This window comes from Parasteatoda tepidariorum, chromosome X1 (genome assembly GCF_043381705.1).
Source record: "Parasteatoda tepidariorum isolate YZ-2023 chromosome X1, CAS_Ptep_4.0, whole genome shotgun sequence".
Lineage (NCBI taxonomy): Eukaryota > Metazoa > Arthropoda > Arachnida > Araneae > Theridiidae > Parasteatoda > Parasteatoda tepidariorum.
In genome coordinates, this window is record NC_092214.1 from 21,395,772 (window position 1) to 21,420,252 (window position 24,481).

Below are 24,481 nucleotides of genomic sequence, written 5' to 3' on the forward strand. Positions count from 1 at the left end.
TAGTCCACAAACTATTAATTTTCAAAACTGTAGCTTTTCTCCATATTCACATCTTGCGAAGTTTTCTAAATAAGCTTAGACAGCGCTTGCTTTAGATAGCCTAAACTTGACCTCACAGTCAAGAGTAAGTTGCAAACTCACAGCAGTTATGCAAAAGCATTTCATAGCAAGACGGGCCTACGAAAAACTGCCTTAAATAGGGTAAAAACTATTTAAGCCCAAAGTTCCGAGATCTCTTAGTTCAGTACAAAAATTAAGAACTTTAGTGTTGGAACAAAGAACATTACCGGCGACAGTATTTCAAACTTAACTTTCTTAATATTTTGATATATAGTAATGCAGAATTATTTCTACATGCAATTAGTTCACTGGATCAAACATAGAACGTGACATTTTTCCAATGTTTATAAGAATAGCTAAATTCCATTCTAGGTCCAGATTTACTTTTTCAAAATAGCCTCGTGCATTGAACTGCATACTCGCAGAAATGCACAATCTAATTCATGCAAGTGCAGTGATAATTTTAAATGGTTTGATCATCCGAAATACTAACGAGCACCATACCTTATAATTAAACTATTTACTGATGTTTTATATTATCGCAGTTATAAACGAATGGTGAAACTGAATGCTTGATATTTTTGTGAAATATTTTTCCAGCGGTAATGAACTAAAAGAAATTTCAAAACAAATAAACTTTTATCAGAATTGATGCAACTGTTTTTGTATTTTATTTTTTTTAAATTGTATGTAGTGACGGGCAAAATTTAAATACATGAAATTTTTTCTAAAACTGCGGAATTAATGTAAAGGGTATAAAAGTACAATTTTTATCGCATTTCTACAATTCAACTTTCAAATATACGATCCGAAAAATATTTTTCCAGTGCATTGATATTCTACACCTTGAAGAAAAATTTCAGAACATACTAGGAAAGCTTCGATTACAAATTTCTAGTAACTAAAGAAATTGTGGTCTGCAATATATGACGGTATGTAGACTCTGCGACTCAATCTGAGTTGGTGCTACAAAATTCAGTGAAATCTTAGTTTCATAACTTGTAGTAAATCCTATAGTTAGTGTAAAATACTAATTTAGCTCAAAATTAAAGTACAACTTAGTGTGAATAGCAAATCTGGTAGAAAAACAAATTGATCAACTGGAGGCTTTTGACAAAGCAATCTTTAATCTAAACTTTCTGTTTAATCCTAAATATAATTTTCCGTAAGTTTTTGTTTGCTATTAAGTAGGTGTCTATTTACAAAATCTTAAAGTAGGTGACTACAAAAGTAAACAAAATTTCCTTCCGTATGTATTTACTTAAACAGCAGCGATTAAACAGAATTATATGCTTAAGGGCAAATTCCTTTGACCAGAATAGATTTCCTTGCCTAGACACTTTCGTCAGTGAAAGTAATTGTGGAAATGCTTCCCTTATCTGAACCGGTTCTTTCCCATTTCGCAAAGTAGGTTAAACGTTCAGGTGGTGGTATCGACGAATTATTAAAAGCAAAACAGAACTGGACCCATCAACTTTAAAAGGCCTCTTAAATTTTTAAGTTTTTGACTTATTAAACTGTCATAAAGACTAAGTTTCCTTTGCTTTGAAAGGTCGTGAAACTGACTTGTCACTAAATTGAAGCTAATGTTTCGAATAAACATTTAACATTAAAAGCTGCAATTCTCGAAACCAAATTTAATATTTTGAACAAATCTGAGTTCTGTCCATTGAAATCTGTCTTCAAGTTATGCTTTCGGATCAAATTCAATGCTTAGCCGAAATTCCTTTGACTTTGCAAAGTAGGTTTATATTGACGCTGAAACAACTTTTTGTAACTGACAAACTTCAACCGTATCTAGTTCAAAAAATGAGAGAAATTGTGCTCCAGAATTTGCAATCCTATGCCTATTCTCGGCAACTGAAACAAAGAACTATGCTAATCTTATAGTACTGAACAATACAGTTCACTTTAGCGATAATCTTTTGAAAATGTGTAAAATTCAAAATATTTTCACGAAAAAGTGTAACAACGTTTTTCCTTAAGTAATTCTTTACTACTCCAACACCAGTGCAATTAAAAACTCCCACCAGTATGAACTTAATATAATCTCAAAGGGTTAAAATTAACTTAAAACATTTATGCGTTACTTAAAGTGGCTGGTTTCCAGATTTTTCGATTGAATTTTCAACTTAAATATGCAGTCACGCACACAGATACAACCATGTGCTAAAGTTAATGCTGTCAAAGCGGAACGGATTTTCCGGTAATGCTGAAAATTTAAACTCATAAAAATAATAAATAAAGCAAACTTGATTGAAAAGTCTTATCTAAACAATTTCATGCTTTTCATGCATACGGAAGCACCAGATTTTAAAATTAACGTTTGAAAATCAATAAAATATTTGAATCTATAAAATAAAAACCCATTGAACAGTTTGAAAGAAACACTAAAACCGATTGACTAAGGAATTTTTAAATTTAAATTTTGAGCATTTTTAAATTCAACGCATTTAAATCAATTATTTTTTATGCTTTTACAAAAACAAACTTAGTAGTCTCAATTTTTAAATTCCGAAAACTAGTAGTTACCTGTTTTAAGTTTGGAAGTCTAATGTTTGTTTACTAAATGCAGCAAACTTTGTTTACGGAGGAATCTTTCGTGACTAAACAATAGAACTAGTTCCAAAGAGTATTAAGTAAATACATTGTTTTTCTACTCAAAAAATATTTCATTAAACTTTGAAAAGCACATAAGAAATGGACTAATTATGCAATAAATATTTCTTGATACTATAGTTTTAAATTCTTTTCTCTGAAATCAATTGTAACATGAATATGATTTCAAATCTCCCCTTTTATGCAGTTTGCTGTGTCTGTTCTGAATTCAAAACTAAATTCAAATTATGATATTGTTCAAATTTGACTTAAAGTAATTTTCCGAATTATCTTAATCTTGCATGCGGCTAAGGGATTAAAATTTTAAATTAGAATTGTTGAAGTATCTCAGACTAAAGTCTTCAATCTAAAAAATCTACGTGCCTTCACGGAATAATCACCATATTTTTACTTACCTCTCAATAAAGATTGTTTTGAGTGATAAGGTGGAAGTGGATAGATATATGCTACTTATATTTTCAGCTCTGTTAATTGAGACTCCACCTTGTGAGAAATTTTGTTCTTTCCGAGTTCCCACATTTGGTAGTTTTGATTTCATTGAAAGCATAAAAGTAACTTTTTAGACTTCACACGATTTATTTAAAATTTTACGACTCAGAACTTTTCACAGTAGTTCAGTATAAGCACGGACATTACTTAAATGAATACGTTTGGGCAAAACTTCTAAGAGTGTTTAGTTTACTTCAGATAAATTTTGAACAAAAACAATTACGTCTAGTGCTTACAAGCCAGAAATTTTGTCTACTTGAAACTTAATAGACAGTCAATTGCACTATTTAAAATAAAACCATACTAGCGCAAGAGAATTGAAATATAAAGTGGGTTTTTTTTTTTAAACTAGAAAGCCTAATTTTTGGATTTTTAACCAAAATTAACAGCTTAAAGTCGAATGCTCATTGAGTCAACAGGCTGTACTCAAACCAGTTACAAATTTTTAACTTATTAGGTTTCTAAAGTCTAGTAGTCTTGTTCACCAGATTAAAAAAATTTCAATTGAGAAAATTCTATAGGAAACTTTATCAATAGCTTTGTATTTAGTTTTCAGACTTAGACACCATTAATAAATTACTTACTTTTTAAACTATTTAGTGAATGGGTGTCAATGTTTTGCTCTAACTTGGGAAGTTTTCTCGAGGAACCTTATACTTGAGGAAAAACTGGTCAAATATTTTATCAAAACAATTTTTTTCGAGGAAATTCTTTAAACAGATCATACAAATTGAAATGGCGTCTCAAACTATATGATTTGCATCAAACTTATGAAACTTTCTATTTAATGTTAAGCATAACTTCAATTAATGGTCGCTATTATAGTTAAACTTTAAGGAAAATGTGGGTTTTTAACAAGGTTCCAAATTCTGACTAGTTTCTATATACCGATATTATGGTTGAAATTAGATCTCAAAGTATAATTCTGTAAAGTTCGACCAAATGTCTTTTTCCTGCGATACAGATTTTGGATTCTCAATCTTATTTAAGGATACTTCAATGTACCCACATTTTACACATGCACACTACATAGTTTAATGAAATTATTTGTTTTATTTCTATATGCATGACATAAGCTTAATTTACAAGAACATAATTTATCAAAATAAGGAAGCAGATCTTTAGAAAACTTTTTTACAACTCATTTAAGGCAACGCGTGTCTTCCTCTAGCTTACGGATATCTTTTGAAAGGTGTAATTTTTTTCACCTAACGAGAGTGAAAACTTTAATACACGTGACCCGTTTCATGACGTCAGAAAAGTGGAGGCACTCGTTATGATCGAAACTCCTTTCGCTGAAGTTATTCAGTTTCATCCACCTGTGAGAATAGAGGCCGATCAACTATTGTACCGTTATTTTCTAAAGTACCGTTTCATTATTGTTTAAAAAGTGACTATTGGAATAAGTGAAGTTTTCAGCTAGGAACAATCTTTCTACAGTTAGATAACTGTTAATTTGGATTTACTTTTTGAAGGTAAGTACCCATTAGTTTTAATATTAAAGCTTTACCTACTTTCGACTATGGAAACGTGGTTTACCTAAAACTTGTTTACAAAAATTTAAGCTATTTGTCTGCGTCTAAGCTCGCAAGTATTAAACAATTGATATCCGGATCATGTATTATGCAAGAGTTAAATTATGAATTAACTTAAGCTAGGAACATTTCAAAAACTTAAGTTCTTGAAACTTAAACGTTTTAGTGCTAGGCATTGGACTTTTAGTTTTAATTCTGGTCTCGAAGTTATGACACTTATTACTTTATTTTTCGCCATGGCTTACAATCATTGCCAAAGTAGTTTTTCAAATTTTGAATAAATCTAACTTAATCTTTGAAAGTATACTAATTAGATAATTCAGGTAGGGATTAATAATTCAAGGTTTTAAAGTCCAACTTAGTTTTCACATCTTTAAGTCTCTTTTAGGTTATAAACTAGTCTCAAAGTTAAGTTTGCTTTAAAACTAAACCACCGTAATTCTGTTGGAAACAAACTACAGTAGCAAAATTCGACGTTAGTGAAAATCTTAAGCAACTAAAGTTATGTCAACTCTCATGATATTGTTTAAAAATCAAACTAAAAATCTGTAGAGTGCTCTATATGTTTGATCTATATGATATAAATGGCTTATTTCTTTAGATTTTATAAAATTGAGGATCCTCTCAGCAAATATTGAAAGAGCTCTATATAAAATTATAAATTTAGTGGAATTCAAGCAAGGACTCAAAGCAGGCCTTGGTTAATTTAGTAACATTTTAAATTTTTGCATATTAAAATTTCTGTAGCGAATAGTTTTTTAGAAATATTTAGGCACTTTAAAGATAAGATGAAATACTAAGAGTGAAATTTCATCTAAATCGGCTATTAAATTAGATGCTAGATTCTGTTAAGCGTTCTTAAAAGAGTGGCAGAATATTTTGCTATGGAGATTTTCCTGTTATATTTGTCTTAAACTTAATTTAAATTGGTACGTCTATAGGAGAAATGCAGTACATTACGCCCAAGATAATTGGCTAAGGTTCTCTTAATTGAAATTGCAGCATTATCACGTTCAACAATGGCCAAGCTCCTAGCCAACATTGCAAAATTTACGACTCTTAGATCATAGTATGCTCAATACCTTTCTAATGAATTCTTACAGGTAATTAACACTTTCATGTAGCACTCCATACGTATGTTCAACGCTTACACGAGCTCATGTGAGAATAGATTATTCTGTAATAACTGCTATGTAGGGAACATTCGTACGTAAATTTGCAAGATGATATTTAAATGCTAAATCTATAAATGTAATTTTTCGGTCGCACACGTGCTGCAGTTAATCACGAATACGTAAGCTAAAATAGTTAAAATAATTTTGTACATGCACATTTGTTACGTGAAAGTAAAATTTAACTGTTCATATAACGGAGTAACAAACTCCTTACAGAATTAACGCATTATGAAATTCTTAGCTCGGCTAATAAAATACATCGTACGAAACTATATTAAATTTCTTGAACACATCAATTAAAAGTATTTTCCACATGCTATAACATTGAGGCCTAGTGGCTGAGTGGTAGCGCTTCATCCTCCCATGCGCAGGTCCGGGGTTCTATCCTCTGACCGATCAAGGTTGACTCAACCTTTCATTCCTTTAGGGGGTCTATAAAAAAAGTACCCTTCATGCTTGGGGACTAAGCCCTTGGATTCCGCGTTCGACTGATCTCCTAACCGGAATATCTGCTGATGCAGCCCAAAACCAAAGGTCAAGAAAACTGGGATGGTAACGTTATGCCTTGACCCTCCATGGGCTGTTGCGCTACTAAGTTTGCGGAAATCAATCTTTATACTAAACGTCAAACTTAATGTTATGGGTTAAGTATTTTATTTGAATAAAGATAGTCGTGTGGTTGGCCTTAATTTCGGGTGTAAAACTGGTACCCTAGTGATTTTTATTTCAAATTTTATTTTTGCGTTCCATTTAGTTTAAAACTTCGAATTTCATTTATAGGAACACTCAAAAATTGGTTTTATTTGACTCAATATTGCGAAGTTTGGCTTTTGCGCTTCCCTAAACTGCATTAAACCAACCAAACTTAAATTTCATTCTCAAACTTGTTCAATATCTTGCGAGACTGTAGACAAATACTTTTTGAATATTTGGCAATCGGGTTTACTAAAAAGTATCCCATGAAACATGTCGCCACTTTTTAAATTTTTCCCGGATGTGGCAAGCATGTTATATAAGTTCTGTTGCTAAGCAAACATAGGAAATATTTAGGTATTGACGGGAAAAAATTGTAAAATTTTTGTTTCCTAGAAACGGGAATTTCATAATTTCCTCTGAGTAGTAGATTATTTAACAATTTTAACTATCGTAGGGTTTTCTGCAGTTCGACCGTCGGCTTGAGAATGTTTAATTCGCCATAAATTTTAAATTTTCTGTTCTGTTAATCTTGAGCTAAGATTCGAATTTTTAAATGTCTAAACTGTATTTTCGGGAATCTGCTGAACTATATTCCTCACATAATAGCATTTCCTTTTTAATTTTGTAGTATAATAACTTTCGACTTTGCTGCTCAGTTTCCGTAAATTAATAAACTATTTTAGTACTAGTAATGTAAGAGATTTTAGTTTAATGAGAACATTGAATACTTTGAATTTTTCATGTTCTTAAAAGTTAGCATTAAGTACCAAGTTTTTGCTTTTCAAATATTTTTAAAAATTTTTATTTTTGAAGGAATTTAACAAAATTTGAATATTTTCTTTTATAAATTTTTCAGTAAGGAATCTTACTGAATTATTATAGGCAAATCATTTTTTCCGAAATAAAATTCACTGTTTCTTCGGATTAATATAAATTTAAGAAATAAGTATCCAAAGCAATACATTCGTTAATAAAACCAAATCTACCTTTTTAGTCACCAATAAATATTCGGAACTTTAATATTTAACTCTTGATGTTGTTGGTGGAATATTGTCAATGATTCTAAAAAGTTTAATTTTTGATATTTCCTTTGCAAGTTTAAAGTAAAATAGTGAAATGACATTAAAAGTTACCGTGTTTTATCAGATCTTGTGCAATTCATGCTTCGTGTTGCACCTTAAAATGCATATTCATCGAAAAATAACACATCATTTGAGAACTCTGCCGTGATTCACATTCAAATTTTGACTTCAGGTTAAAATACAGATTCTAACAATTTTAAACATTTTATTTTTGCTACGTCAAAAATTTGCCATTTTAAGATTATCTGTCTTTGGCTGCTGTTTTTTAAATACAATAAAAGCTACAACAAAAGGACGTTTTTTAAAATTACTGTTCCAATAAACTTCCTTATGTAATCCTTATGTAATTTACCTGAAGTTTTGACTTGCTTTCCGGAAACTCTGTCGGACTAAATTTTTTTTAACGTTGTAAATTTTTCAAAATGTTTCTTAAAAATGACCATAAAATTATAGGTGTTGATATTCAACTGCGAAAAATAACACTCCCATCTGATGCAAATATTTCATTTATAGCTTAAATTTTTCTGTTACTAACAATTGAAATATTTCAAAACTTGCAAGTTCTAAAAACTTTAATCTTAACTAAACTCGAACGTTTCAAGAAAGAGTATTAAAAACAAATATTGTGGAGGAAGTACCAGACAAATATGATGCAAATAGAATTTTCGAACAATTTTCTATTAATAATCATAAAGCACTAGTGCAATTAATCTTATGATACTCAAAACATCTTTTGACCTAATATTGAAATTAAATTTTTCATTTCAGATCAGTCAGTTGTACAAAATGAAAATTACTCGTGTTGCGATTTTGTAATCGAATTAATTTGCATTCAAAAAGTGATGAGTTATTTTTTATAATCAAAACTTTTTAAAATTACTGGTTAAATTTTGTTTTTCTGTTAGATTACTTCTGCTTTTTCTAGACTCTACTAATCTTTATCATTTTTTGTCCTCAAAACTTGCTGGTTTCACAAGACAACCGCAAAAATTTCTTCAGGCGAAGCAGATGTAACATAACTTTGCCTGCAGGTTAATAGTACGTGTATCCAATCTCATTTATATTGATGGCGAGTAGTCAAAGCCTCAATTATATCTCTAAGATATTTAAGTAGCGGTTTTGAACTGAGAACGAAGCTATTCTTGACCGTAGACATGTTTTACCTACCAAATCTTTGAAGATTTCACTGTAAATTTGACACTACAATAAAGACCGTTATTAAAAAAATACAATCATTCGCAAAATTTAAGTTTTTGTTTAATCTCAATTCTTACAGATTTTAATTGCAATCCTGAGGTTATGGTTAAATTTAAAAAATAAAATAAACACTTAAAATATTAAACACTTAATATTCATAGTTAGGAACTAATAATACGTATTCGGTATTAACTAATTAGAATTCGCATATCTTGTTTAACAAGACAATAAGTGTTCAAAATCAGTACTTTTGTCGAATCATCTGTTTAAATGTATGCCAGGTTTATTTGTCTGAGCAAATGTTTTCAAATTTTTAGACAGTTAAAAGCAGATTATTCACTTTCTTTTTATGAATTTTAATCCTTAATGACCGAAAACCTTAAGCTTGTGCACTTCTATTGAAATAAATTTCACAAGTTGAAATCTTATCTGCCAAATATTCCACAAAATTCATTAAAAATAAGCTTCCGTTAATCAGTTTTAAAACTATTTTATTTTTAAAGTTTTTAATAATTAAACTAAAGCTGCTAAAAATTTGAATAGATAAGATCAAAACGCACTCTTCTAATTAAGATTTTTCGAAACATTCTACAAATTTATAAGTAATTTATAGAAGATCTTGTATTAGAGGGAAAACTTTAACACAAACCTTAGCTATAATATATCTTAAAATTTTAAGCTTCCGTTTACTTTAAAAATTCAGTTCAAATGTTCTAAAATGTGTTTCAAAACTAAAATTAAAATATAAACTACTAAAATTGAACTATTAATAATTAGTTTCTCATGTTCATTAACCTTAGAATACAGGGTAGTTTGTGTTTTAAATGGCATTGTTTTGGAATTTCTTATAAAGTTAAATATAGCAAATTTCAAGCTAGACTGCATTACAAATTTTGCAATAATCCACTGAATTGCAGTTTTCTATTAAACTGGACTGTAAATTCGCCTGCAACTATAACCTTAAAAAAAAATTTAAATTTTTTTCCAAATTATTTTGAAATACACTTCGTAAGATATGAAAAAATTACTGTTATAAATCATTAAGTTTAGTATTAATCGTCACAAAATCCAAAGTTGGTGATCTTAAAGCATGCTTAAATTTCGAGTTTATACTAAAGCTTTGGATAGTGGAATAGTAAATTAAGCCATTATCCTCCGAATCGCATTGAATTATTAAATTCTTACTAAGCAATATGATATAAACGAGCAATTTTTTATTGTTTAAAAGGATATCGGATTAGCTTTCTATTTATGGTACGTTCATTATTAATACCATCATTGACCAAATTCCAGCATTTTGGATTGATTGCAACATGCAAATAGAAAATTTCAGCAATTTGTTTGCTGGCGATTGTGAAATGACTAAATTTCAGTCATGCTGCCGGATGGGTCTATAAGTAGATAAGAAGTTAATAAGAATTGAAAGTCCACTTTTACAATTAAAAGTCAAATATAACAGATGCTAGAACAGAATGAGCCTTACGCTTAAATTTCAACACAATAATATAAAACTTAAAGAATTTCTGAAACTAATCCTTTACTTCCGGGGAAATTTTTATTTCGTTATGCTCCCTTTAACCTGAAATGAGAATCCGTAATCTGATATGTAAATGCTTATGAAAGTATTTCACTTGTTTGTTAAATTTTATATTAGCTTAACTGCCGTTTAATAATACATCCTTGGACATTTTAAACGATTAATACAAATGTTTAAATTTTGTTCAGGCAACACTTGTTATAATGAAATTAGTGTTTACATACATAAATTTTGGAATAAATGTTTCCTTTTAAGTTTATAAATCAAATTTTGATCTGTTTTAGGATTGCTTGAATAATTCTAAAATTATGAATGCTCTCAAAATACATGTAACTCCATTTTTCAAAATATTTGTGCAAAGTCTGTCTTAAAGATTCTCAAATCAATGTAAGTCAGACCTTCCCAAAGAGTTTAAAGCATTTTATCCCAATGAAAATCGCTATAATACTAAAATTCAATCTTCAAATTTAATATTTAAGGGAAGACAAATTGCAGTTTTATTCCACCAATAAGACTAGACTTTAAATTGAGAGTGCATCATAATTTTAATAAAAATCTTGCAATTAACTTTGCGATCCAAATAAAAATTTGGTAATTTTTACAATAGGATTTTAAAGGAAATAGCATGTTTTATGAAATTGAGTAGCTCTTAAGAATTTAAAACTTTTACATACGGTCGTAGATCTGGGTTTGACTATTTTAAAGAGGTTTTAGCTATAACTCTTTCTAAAAATTAAGCGTAATCTTTTCAATTAGTCTTTTTTTTTCTTCCCTTTAAGTAATGAAGCAAACTTAGCTCCGTCAACATCAGTAATTCACATTAAGAATTTATTCCTTAAGCTTTGCAACGCTAGAAATTTCTTATTTTTATCTGTTCTGCTCTTTTTCTTAATTGCTTAGCTTTATTCACTTGAAACTACACAAATTCTATAAATTTTCAACAGCTTGTGACAAATTAGTTCAAATACTTTAATTTTTTTTAAATATATCCACTTTTATTTTGTATGATAGCTTATTTTTTTCTCAATCTTTAGTATTGTTTAAATGAAACATTCAAAAATAAGACTGGATCATTAGCAAAAGGGTTTTAGACAAGACTAATAAAAACATTGTCTTTAACGTGGTATTTAAAATTTTTCCAAAACCTTGTAAACTCAACTTTCAAGTCTTAATATAAGGATAAATATTCTCAAACGTAAATCCTTTTTTCACAAACTTTAAGGATTTGTAAAAGGTTTCATAATATTAAAATAATCCTTTCCACTTTTGTAAGTCATTAAATGAATTTTGTCCTTAACTTATGGTGTAATTCTAGCATGACATGAATGCGTGACTAAAGTAACATTGTGTCCATATAAAATCAATATTTCACCTTGATAAGTCTTCAAAGGTCTCTCTTGCTTAGTTGTCACGAAAGTATTAAGGCAAATGACTATTTAACCCTAGCTACCCTTTTGCATTGAACAAAATTGCTTTGTCACTTTCTAATCTCTATTGTTCGCAACAGAAACTCTTTATGGGACAGCTATTTTTGCTGTTACAGTAAGGCTTTTCCATCTAGCAAATTGAGACTAAATAGCCTTGCGTCGTGCTCTTATCCAAGCTTTCCTTTAATATCTTCTATCAAGAATTTGACAAATTAAAGATCCGTGGATTGATGGTACTTTAACTTAATTTTTAGTTTGAAGCTGGATTTTTCTTAGACTAGGTTACTAGTCCAGATCTAACATAGCGGTATTAACCTCTTAAGATATGTTGCTAACGACTAAAATTTGGATTTTTACCATTAAAACTTTCAAAACTTTGCAAAGCTTAAGGAAATTTAGAGGGAGAAACGCTTTCATTGTAGCAGTCCTGTTAAAGTTAAGATAGTTTCTTCTTGCAATGACTCACTTTCAGTTAGTGTTAAATGATAGTTTATGATAGTTTCTTCTCTGATATATCTAATATATTTAAATCTTAATTTGCAGTTTTCTTTTCAAAACTGATCTTATTTGATAAACAAAATTAGCTTACACAATTCAGCTTTTTAATTATCTAGTTTTAAATTAAAAATTTTACATATTCCAATAATATATTTCAATCAAACTTGAAGATATTTCATTAGAAATAAACTGTTGTAAAGTGTAATACTAATTCAATAAAAATGTAAAATTGTTGTAGCATTTAATTGCTTCGGCAATATGTAAATGGTAAAGTGTTCTTTATCGCAATTTTCGTACATCAACATTTGAAAATTTCATGATAAATAGAATGTTAATTAGTTCAATTTATGATATATTTGTTTGCTTTTCACACATTAACGTAACTGTAACTAGTAACTGTAATTTGATGGAAAAATATAGAATTAAGTTCATCAAAAGTGATCTTAGCAGGTATTGAGAGCACGGCTACGTAAGCTAAAACTATCTACCTAAACTTTACTAAGTTCCTTGGTTTTTAAAATTAACGGAGTCATTAGCTATCTCAGTTTCTTAGTTTTGGAAACAATATTTAAAGGTAAAAACAATTGTGCAATTTATAACAAAACAAATATTTTAATATTCAGTAATTTTCAGAAATGTTAAGTTTTCTGAAGTAATTATTTTTCGCAATACTGTTTAGAAAGTAAAATTGATTTACGGTAAAGAAACACTTCGAATTTATGGACAGTAAGCTGTCTTAAGTTTTAAATGCTTTTAACCAATGTTTGTTAGCTGTGTTTAACGATTGGTTAAAATCAATAATTTAACTATTTTTGCCAAATATTACAATATTTCAGAAATTCAAATTTCTGAACCGTAATTGTTCAAACTTTGTAATTTTCCAGTTCTAGTCTTAATGCTACCATGGTAAGCCGGCGGAAAATTCTATCCAGATCACGAGATGGCCTGAATACAGATTTCCTTCAAGAAGAGGAAGATGATGTGTGGTTTCAAAAAGAACGTTTATTCAAGGTAAGGACTAAAATTTTATAAATTTTACTTGTTTATACATGTAGGGGAATCAAAACTAGTAAGGAAACCTTAAGAAATCTTATTAAATTTGAAAAAGTTCGGAATGTATAATATAGTTAAACATATTTTCTGCCTTTTTCGACTCCTTTAAATAACCATAAGTGTTCTAGTGAATCTCTTTCGCCCTCATTCTTACTGCTTTTCGTCCCAGTTTACAGCATATGTGCAACTTATTGTAAACTTTGAGCTTGGCACTATATAGTTGCATCTGGCTCTAGGGGTTTACTCTAAACTTTCTAAAACCATAGGTTTTCTATCACTAAGTATCTAAATTTGATGAGAATGAGATTTATTGACTTATCCTTGCTATTAAGATCTTCTTTGTTTTACTTAATCAGAAATCATTTTTGTCTTGCTACATGGGGATATCGTTAAACAATACTAGGGTCTTAATATTTTTAAATGAAGAATCAAGTATTTTTACTCCTATGCAAGAAAATATTTCATTCTGCAACAGAATCCTATTTCTCGATGAACATTTTCTAAGAGTTTGGGGCATGAATAAATTCTTACTTCAGTTTGAAATATACTGCTAACTTACAAAGGCCTTAAACTAATTTGTCAATCAGTATAGTTACAAAGTATTTAAACATGTGAAATTACTTTTTCTTCATTAATAGGAGAAAGATTGGGCATAAAAGAATTTTCAACAAGAAATTGAAGCTATGATAGTTATTTTAAGCTAAATAAAAAACTAAATATTAGATTTTTCAGTTGTTGCCACATTCTATGAGAAAGTTTCGAGTTTCGTATAACTTATTTTATGGAGAACAGAAATTTCATTCTACTTGAAATTTTACATTGTCATTAGTGTATACGAATTTTTAAGTTGGAAAAGCACTAAGTTTTACAAAGCAAAATTTGAAATTTGTTTAGATTTCATTAAGTTTGGGCTTGGTTTGTCTTCGGAAAATTACAATATGGCTTGGTGTCCAATTTTCAAAATGATCTCTAGATTAAACCAATAAGTCTAAATATTTCGTATCTCTCTACAAATGTATTCAGTTTCCAAATTTTAAAAATTTCTGAACATTGTGTCTTTAGTTTCAAAGGTTAAGGGCAACGTTTCCAACTATTTATCCTAATTATGCAAAATAAAAACTAGACATGGGTGAACTTTTTATTTTGGACAGAGTGCATAGTTTTAATGGGAAATAATGACCCCAAATTTAACACTTTTGCGAAATTTGAGGAAATGTGTTATATAATATACTTTACACCTACATTTCAGTATTTAAAGTGTGTTAATAAAGATTTTAAATTAAGAATTTTAAGAAAGTTTCGGACAAGCTAGGAGTGATTCAGTTGATTTTAAAATTCTTTAGGAAACTGAATATTCTGACTTATGGAATTAATGTAAAAATTGACTGTAGATTGTTTTAAAAAATAAAACTATCTCGTTAATTTGTTTGAATATAATATTTGGTTTTTGTAGAATCACCCTACTATAATTTTTTGATTTTTTTTTCCTTGAAATGAAGTGTATTGTCTACTTTGAAATGAACAAATGGAATGGAAACAAATGTAGAGATATGAATTTGTCTATTTAAAAGCTGTATTAGAGCAAATTGTCTTAAAACTACGTACAACCAAGGCATATCAAATTTTATTCCCTTATCTGTTGAAAAAGGCATAGAATAGTGATGCTGATAATAATCAATTAAATTGTAAAATTTATTCCTAAAGGTTTGAATATATTGAGTTAAAAAAATTTTGAATGGCGCATATAATAATCAGGCAATTTGAGTTTATTAATTTGCAACCAGAATAGAATGCCTAGTTTCAAACAATTAGAAAACAAATTTAGAGATGACTGTATAAAATGGCATATTTGTCAATCTCTACAAAAGAGGTAGAACAAGCTACTCCTAGATCATAACAAAACATTTTCCTTTTAACAAACTCCTCATTCATGAAGGATTGACCCATAATTAGTCATCACTAGATATCTAAAACAATTATATCATGGGATGGTTTTAATACTTACAATTTTTGGTGGTTCAATTTCATACAAAAAGTTTACTTGAGGAGAAATTTGAAGATATTGTAAGAAAACATAAAGCTCAGCTAGAAAATTATGATCTACTTCAATTCAGTGCTTTAATTGTTAAATTGTGTTTAAATGAGCATAAACTTAGTTTTATAAAGTAAATAACTTCAAACGTGTTTTTATTATTTAATCACGTATACTTATGTTTCAAGCTTTTTATTTAATCATTTAGTAAAGGTGCCTCATTTAAATATACCTCAAGCTTGTTCAAAGGTATCTTGTTGAAGGGCAAGTATTGAACAAATATGCTAAAAAAATTTCAAAGTTGCATAAATTTTTATTGAATTTTAGTGTTTCGTTCATGTGTTAAAGAAATGTATAAGGATTTTCACTTTAATTTCAACTATAAAAATAATTTCTAAAATCATAGGTGCCACTCTGTCCCCTACTTTACAATTCAGTAGTTGCGGTTTTTGTTCAATAAACTCAATGTGGAAGAAAAAGCATTTTTTCATCTGTATTTTGTAACTTTGCGGAACTTTCAAACTATTGAAGTGAAACGAAAAATTTAATTATCAGAAACTTTTCCCCTTTCTATTGCGCTTGAATGATCTTTTTTTTTATAGTTCCCTCTGATTTCGAAAATCACTTTTAAACAGGTTTGTTTAGTCAGAGAACCATTTCAAGAGATTGCCTATAGCTATCGTTGACATACTTTCTGTTGACGAATCAATTTCTTTTAACTTTTTATGAAAGCAAACTTTTTCTTTAAATAACCCTGTGACAGCATAAATGCATAACCTTAAAACTGCTTTTTAGATTCATTTGTCTATTTCATTTCTAGACATTAAGAAGCTTAAATTTAAAGGCAAAACTGTTGATTCACTCATTTAATATTTTGTGGTTTCGATTGAAAATTTATTTTTAATTCTGAGTACTTACCAGGCATAAAGTTAATTTACTAATCCAGTTAATGTTTGCATAATGTTTTGCAATTATCAAGAATATAAATAATTTTAAGACTATCATTGCTGATATGGCAATTTATTTGCCAATGTATTTTAACCTTAGATACCTGATGGACAAAGGCCAGATTGAAAGAATTTTTATACATTAATTGGGGCAGTATAAAATTCTTTCAATACATAAATATGGCTTTGTTAATATTTTAATTAATTTCATACAAAACATTCTACAAATAGGGCCATAACGACCTTACATTGAAAAATCCTTTTAATAAAAGTAAACAGAATCTTACCAGGTTCTTGTAATTGCGTCAGCAAGCAAATTCGCACATGTTTGTGCTACTAAATTCTTTCTAGAAGTGTTAATTTTTTATCATAAATATAAATAAATCTTTATGTATATATGTATCTTTATTAAATATAAATAAATCATAAATATAAATAAATCACAATCTTTAAATTCAGCTTAAAATTTGCAGGATAACTTGTCAACATAACAGGTTAAATTTAAAATGAACAACAGTTCAATGTTTTAAGACCTGAATCTTTAATAAGACTGGTGAATATTTATACATTAAAACGTAAAACTATGAAGCTTGAATAAAATTAAATACTTCGAACTAAATAAAATAAAAATTAACTTTTGAATGCATGCACTACTTTTTACCATAAAGGAAAACCCTAGTAGATTAACTTGGTGAAAATTTCCCATGCTTAAGTCTTTAAAAACTTAATTTTCAAATAGAAATAGTATTAAACCTTTTTAGTCTAAGACTATAAATGGGAAATGATTTATCTTTATAAATTGAGAAAAAAAGCAGTGGCTTTTGCTTTTTGAAATATACCGCAAATATTCACAAAATTGAACGAAATTGTCTAGGATATACAAAAATTGTGCTTTTAGAATGGGTGTTTTGGCTAATATAACTGGATCTCATTTTAAAATTGAAATTGACAATTTTGACTTAAAATTTTGAATAAATTCGTTATAAATTGAATGTTTTTCTACAAATGACTACTAGTACTGAAACCATTACTTATAACATTCTCAATCAAATCAAATCTTTTCAACCTTGAATTAAACCAGGTTACCAAAAATTTTTCAATTTATACTAAAACAGATCTTTACCAGAACCTTTTATTTACATGGTTTTTACAAAAGCTAAGTCTAAAACTTTTAATGCTTTAAATTCGGGACTAAATGTTTAATTAGCTAAACCTCTATTTCAACTGAAGTATATCTGAGGAACAAATTTAGCTTATTACTGTTTTAACCAGTCAAATTTTCGAAAGAGGAACTCAGTATGTCATTGACATAAGAATTAGCGTACTTTGTTTAACTAGATAAGTATTTGACATGCATTGTTCATGTCTGGATTAAGTAGGAAAGTTCTGTATCATTGTCACGCCGATGCCTCAATTATCCAATTGTCAAGACTAGACATGCTCTGAAGATTTGGTTTTTGTTTCTTGCATTTTCAATAAACTAGGTCAAATAGCATTTAATGATCTTAATGTTTAAGTTCATGATCTTGTCGATCATATCTAAAATCTGACCAAAGGAGTTCTAAGAAATGGCAGTTTTAAATTAATAGAATTCGTTCCAGTACTAAGGTTAACTGGAATTCATATTTTTAAACTTTGAATGTTTAAATAATCGAATTTCATCCGAGTGACGAAAGTTTTTAATTTCAAAACTTTTCAATTAAATTAAAATATATCGAACTGAACTATGGGAAAATAAAACTAGAAATTTCCCCCACGTATTTATCGGCATCATGAAGCATCTAAAATTGATGCATTTTGTTTCTAAACTTATTTTGATAGAGCAGTTTTCAATCTTTTATTTCACTATTTCAACTCTTAGGCAATAACTACCAAATATATTACCTAAAATAACATAACAAATTTTAAGTATTAGCTTGTCAGATTTAGCTTAAATATTTTTGTTTAAATTTTTTGAAAAACATAAATAAAACTACAATGAGTGTCAGAAAGTGTACTTCTCTGATTAAAGTTCTTTTTGATTAAAAAATTTTTTTGCCATCTTGTTTTGATACTGAGTTTGAGCAGATAATCTAATTTAAACACTGATTACACTTACTGGTATTGTTTTAGAGTTCTCTCATAGTGAACAGACTTTAGTTTTAAGGGTAACGAAACTTAATTGCTTATAGTTTTTGTAGTTTTAATAGAGTACATAAATTTTGCTCACAATTGTAGGCTTACATTTCAATTGAAACGGGGATCTTTAATGTCAATATGATTGGTGCTCTTAAAATGCTTTGCAAGCAGAAAAATTTCAAAACTAAATTTACTACTTCATCTGAAGAAATGGTGTAAGTTTTGCCTTACTTCTCAATTTAACTCTTCAAATCACAACTATAACAGACACGCTGTGATTTAGGGAATAGAGTACGGTTTCCAATGAGATAAACCTGGTGCGAATCCTAGAGATGCCCGGTCAATAAGAATTCCGCACCCGGCTCGCACTGATTTCAGTGCCGACTTATAAATATCCTCAGTGGTAGACAAATCATGTTAGTTTCCTTGCCGTCAGACTAATCGTGGGAGGTTTTCGTGGTTTTCCTCCATTGTAACGCAGATGCGGGTAAGTTCCGTCAAAGTCCTCCACGAAGGCAAAATTTCTCCCAATACTTGATCCTAAAGTTCCCTTGCCTTCTATATTGGGTTCTAAATTGCAAGGTCCTTGAGTTGAACCCGAGGAGTCGTGAACTCAAAAATTTGGTCTTCTGTTCAACTACGGACGTAAAAATAGTATATTTTGTGAAACTTAAGTAGCAAATAGACATTAAAATAGCCCATAGTCTATAAACTTAAATTCAAAGAAAAGTTTTGAACAGTTTTGAAATATTTCGTTACTCCAATAAACAAGATATTGTTTCATATCTAGTAAAAATTTCTAAAGGAAAAGTTTCAAAGTTATTTGCAATTTGAGCGAAACAATTGGCACTTTTGAATGGGTATGAAATGTGTAAAGCATAAGAGTTTAACAAAAGCGTTTTTGTAAAATGAGACAGTTAAGAGATTTTTCCGCGTTCTTTCTGACAAAATATTTTTGCTTAGAACATATTTAACCCTTAGAAAAGATATAATTTCAATACATAAATTTATAGCACGAAACACTAAATTACAATCACTGAAAATTTTACACTTAATTCTGAATAAGCTTGCAGGACTTTTTTATGAGTTGAGATTTTTCTTAATTACTCAACTAAGCTAACTAGCTTAAGCAAGGATATATCTATCTAGTTTAAAAATAATCCTTTTTTCCAGATAACGGTATAAATATTTACTTATAATTTTCAATTTCCTTTTAAGCTTATCTAATAAGCTGTTATCCACCTTTTCAAGCGACTTCTAGTTGCTGTTCGAAATATAATTAATGATTTAAGGATGCAGAGGAATGTTGGCAAAGAACCGGATCATTCTAAATTTTGAAGGCCGTTAAGTCTCTCCTTGGCATGTAAACATTCAACTTCGTTTTCCGATCATGCTAAATTTTAAAGTAAGCTTAGCATAGCTTGAAATAAACTTGAGTGGATAATAAATTTTTGATTTTTAAATATTTTTACACGAAATGGATACTTCAGAAAATTCATTACAAGATTTCTTAATACAGGAATTTAAAGCTGGAGTATTAAAATGCAACAGTTACTCTACGAATTTATTACTTAAATAAAGTTATATTGTTGAATGCGTACAATATACAGCACCAAAAACTAGTAAGACGCTTAGTCATTGAGCGCTATTCAAAGGGATGGACAATGATTAAATAAGGAACTGTTTCTAATATTTTCCATCAGTACCTGAAATAGTTTGGTTTTGGGTTCAGTTATGACTTTTACTTTTCTGATTTTTTTAATATACTCTTAAATTTTTGTTTCTTGTGGTTTTTACTAAGTGACATTTTTCCCTCTGTTTTGCCTTTTTATAATTCTGTTTACGTACATAAGCTGTTAAATTTTAAATTTTGCGCAATGTAAACAGTTAACAGTGCGCAACCTAAACGGATAACCTTGAATAACTTTTAATCTTACGATCGAATCTTCACGTACTAGGACTCAATCTTCAAGGTTTAAAGGGGTGATCTCAAATATGCTAATTAAATAGTGTAGACTATATTTTAAGTTACGAAATCAGACACAAACGTTTTTGAATAAACATACCTGCTTTTCGACTGATTAAGATTTGTGATCCCCAAAATATAAGGGGGTAACCTTGATCTGAAAATGGTTTCCTATAGTTTGGTCAGGAGAGCTATCTAAAATTTGAACCTCTTTTTTTCTTGTGTATTTCGTCATATCTCTAGCACTTTTTAAGCGAATTAAATTTTTACACAATTATAAAATTAGTTTGTCCAAACATTTCATGCAAAAATCTTAATATTTTATCTAGTTCAATAATGGTCTAAAATATTTTTGAATGGTAAACAAGAATGAATGATTTTTAACATAATGAATGGTTTTTAACATAATTTTACGTCACAAAATAAAAAATTTATAGAATATATAGGGAACTAGTTTATTCAATCTCTATAAAAATTAACTCTTGGGTGACTGCGAACATTGTTATAGTCATTAATATTTATAGTAACATATTTCAGAAAGACTCGTATCATTACGTGTTTGGTTTTTGCTTTTACTTTATTTATAAACTACCAATGAGGCAATGTTTTGCTAATGCTTTGAAAAGAATGAAATGTGTTCCGTAAAAACCACTCTTGTGTTAATTTCGCTATTTATATAAAACGAAAAGGGGTTTGAAAAATATTTAAGAAATTTTTAATCCTGTAAAAATATTTAAACTATGTGCACGTAGAAAGTAAATCCTGCTAACGCAAAAAACATTTAGCAACCATTTTATGATTAAAAAATAAACTTTTACTTTTTCATCAGAGAAAGAGCTTAAACCTAGCATCACCATAAAACATCGATAAAAACCATAAATCCATAAACATAATATGGTTAGATAAAGTTGTTCTCAAGCCGCATTCCTGCCTTAAAAATTACTCTCACCTTGAACTAATTGAAAATCTCGCGATAAATACTGCTACCCTAATTTTCAAGTTAAATATTTTAATTTTTCAGGAAAAGGTTTCACACGCCAGACTTTTTGAACTGACATATAAAGTGAGCACAAGCCTTTTAAAATTCAGCACGCTCAGTGATCTTTTAAAAAATATCCTGCAAACTTCCAATTCATTAGTTTTAAACTATAGAAATTTAATTTTTTAATTAGTTAAGTTGATATCGTATAGATTTTAAAATATAAAAGAGCGTCTTTATGGAACACCCATATATATTTTAGCCAATTGTAACCCAATCAATAACATAACCAAATTATTCTTACATCTGGTCTTAAGTTACATATCCTTAGGTAACTTAAATACCATGTTTTTTCAGTCTTTAGCATATTTTAGGAACTCTCCATGCATAATATAAAAGTAGATCAAAACATTAAGGTAATCAAGGAATCTCTAAATGATCTTCAGCTGACAATTTTCACAAATTGAAGCCAGAAAACCAGAAAAACTTTGCTAAATGTGCAAAAATTAAAGAACTGAAATAGCAAGAAAATTAACCTAAAAATCTCCTTTATCAGCGATTTAAAATATATTTTTAGTGCTCTTTGCATTAAACAAATTTAGAGTTATTCAGAGTTTTCAAAAAACGTTATCTGACTCTTCTGGCTGGGCGAGTTTTCTTGACCTACTTTCTGACGTCTCCCTGAATCAGTCAGCATACTTCATTGTTTACTTTTAAGAACCAGTGAAAGCAATTTCGCTCATAACACTAACATATTATTAAACTGTGAGTAACAGAGCAAATCGGGTGTATCTGTTTTGCTTACAAGTTTTCATTTACTCCACCCACATTGTCTCAATTTGATCAATATTTTGAATCTATAATCTCTTAAAATTTTCAGATTCAAGAAATTTTTGACACTTTGCTTGGTATTTTTAAGCTCCTTAAATTTAAAAAAATAAAGTTTTTAAAACTGTCCATAACAATTTTAGGCTTCGGAAATTTTAATCATCCTGCAGTTAACATTTCAAACTAAACTATGAAGAAATTACTTCCGTTTTGTAAACATTACAGGTCGATCTCTTATTTTTTCGTTGTTAGCGTACTTAAAAATTATTTTAAAAAATTTTGTCATTTTTTCCTTAACAATCGGCACAATAAATTGATTCTTGTTTTAAGTCTTTTGTTGCACCAAGAGTTTCGGGTGAAGATTTTAGTCAAACATCTTTTATAAAGCAGTGCATTTTAAACTAAGAATATACCTTATGTCTGGTTATGTCTGGTTATTCATGGTAATGATTAACATTTGATTTGATAAAGTCTATCATTTTCAGTGATTTACGTTTGTCGTAGGCTTACCCAAACTGAACACTTCAGCGGAAAATGTTTCAATCAAATTTAAATCAATATTTGAAATCACTTATCTTCAATAAAAATCAGATTTGCAAAAAAGTCTCAAGTTAACTTCATAGATCTGCTTTTTGATTAAATGTAATTAATGATATAAATAGAAAAACAATGATTAGGAATACTCTTCCAAAATCACCCCATCATGAAATAATTTTCAAAACAGTTTATTTGCAGATGGTCCAATAATTTCCTATTCCTCAGATTGACAACACTTAATCACGCGCAATGCTATTGAAAAGTTGTCGAAGGAAAAGGTGTACTAAATCAGGGTTACACTAAAAAGCTAAATAGAAATCCGAAATTTTTCCTCGTGTGCTTAGCACATGTTAAACTACAAATGGGTTAATTTTCTAAATTTTACAAATGCCTGAAAGCTGGCTAAAACGCCATTACTTTAGTCCTTAAATACTCTTAAAATTAAGCTTTTTAAAGTTATTAAATTTGCAAATTAAAGATAAAAAGTGCATCGCAAATTGCATTTGTGCGAAATTTTATGTTCAAAATTGCGAACTTAAACTTTGTTTAATTTGGATGAACTTATATCCGGAATTTTGTTCTCTAAACAATATATGAATTTTTAAAAAGGCATCTTTACTTCAGCAAATAGTGGGTCAGGGGATGAAGAGTTAAAAGCTCCACAATTTCGTGATCTCATTGGTGTCATGAAACGAAAAGACCACCTTTTCCCAAGCAAGAGTACCCATCAATCTGAACCTGGGTGGCTTTCAAACCGCCTGGGATCGAACCACAGTCTTTGACAGCTCAATGCCTAAACCAGTGATTCTCAACCTTTTTTTCGTTGCGGCACACTTTTAACGATTTCGAAATTTGACGGCACACAATGAAAAAATTAGATTAAAAGTTGTTTAATTACCTATTTTACACTGTGTTAAATAGTTTGTGATAATAATTTTGAATGTGGAATGAAATAANAAAAGTATATATATATATATATATATATATATATAATATGCACTTTTCTTTAATTTAAACTTTACTCTTAATTAAAAAAAGCATTATAATTTTTACTGTATCATTTCTAATATTTGGCGGCACATTTTAAGAATTTGGCGGCACACAAAAGTGCCGCGGCACAGTGGTTGAGAATCACTGGCCTAAACTATAGTGCCATCGCCATGTTTTGAGTTTAAGATTAATCTTGAATTTAGCAAAACTAACTGTAAATAAAATGGCTTTGTGTTAAATTTTATTACTGTAGGAATGAGATTTACACGAGCTTCATTGTTTCGAATTTTATATCAGATTTGAAGGACTCTACTGAACTTTTACCGTGCAGCCAAATTTAGAGAAAGGGATCTTTCAAATATTTTTGCTAATGTTCCATGTCAAGAATTTAGTTTCTGTAATAAACTGCTTTTAATAAAATTAAAATTGCTTACTGTAACCTAACCGAGATTAAGTTATCAAAAGTTTATCACTTAAGTTTCTAAAATGTAAATTATAAGGCTAAAAACACACTTAGTTTAGTTAAAGTTTAAATCAGCAGTTCTATTAAAAATTGGAAGAGCTGGGAAAAACTTATTGCCTGAAACAAAAAATTAGTGATTTTGTAAACCACGTGTTTCAAGGACTTAAACCAAGGTTGCGCAATGAACAGTTGTTTGCGTGCCAGTTTGAGATGCCTCTGGCCATATGTAACTGAACCTGGCACAAAGAAGTTC

The 24,481-nt window shown here is 29.2% G+C and overlaps 1 protein-coding gene across 5 annotated transcripts in view; it reads left to right on the plus strand.

Moving 5' to 3' along the window:
• The window catches only part of LOC107437641 (uncharacterized), a 49,826-nt gene that overhangs the window by 12,545 nt on the left and 12,800 nt on the right, over positions 1–24,481 (plus strand). For 2 of the 5 annotated variants that reach the window (XM_071187976.1, XM_071187977.1), the window contains exons 1-2: positions 10,680–10,777; positions 13,200–13,326. In XM_071187976.1, coding sequence (XP_071044077.1) covers positions 13,219–13,326 — 108 coding nt within the window. In that variant the 5' untranslated portion in view covers positions 10,680–10,777; positions 13,200–13,218. Of the gene's footprint in view, positions 1–4,465; positions 4,644–10,679; positions 10,778–13,199; positions 13,327–24,481 lie in introns of those variants that run through there. The other 3 variants (XM_043040073.2, XM_043040072.2, XM_043040074.2) reach the window with 2 other exon arrangements.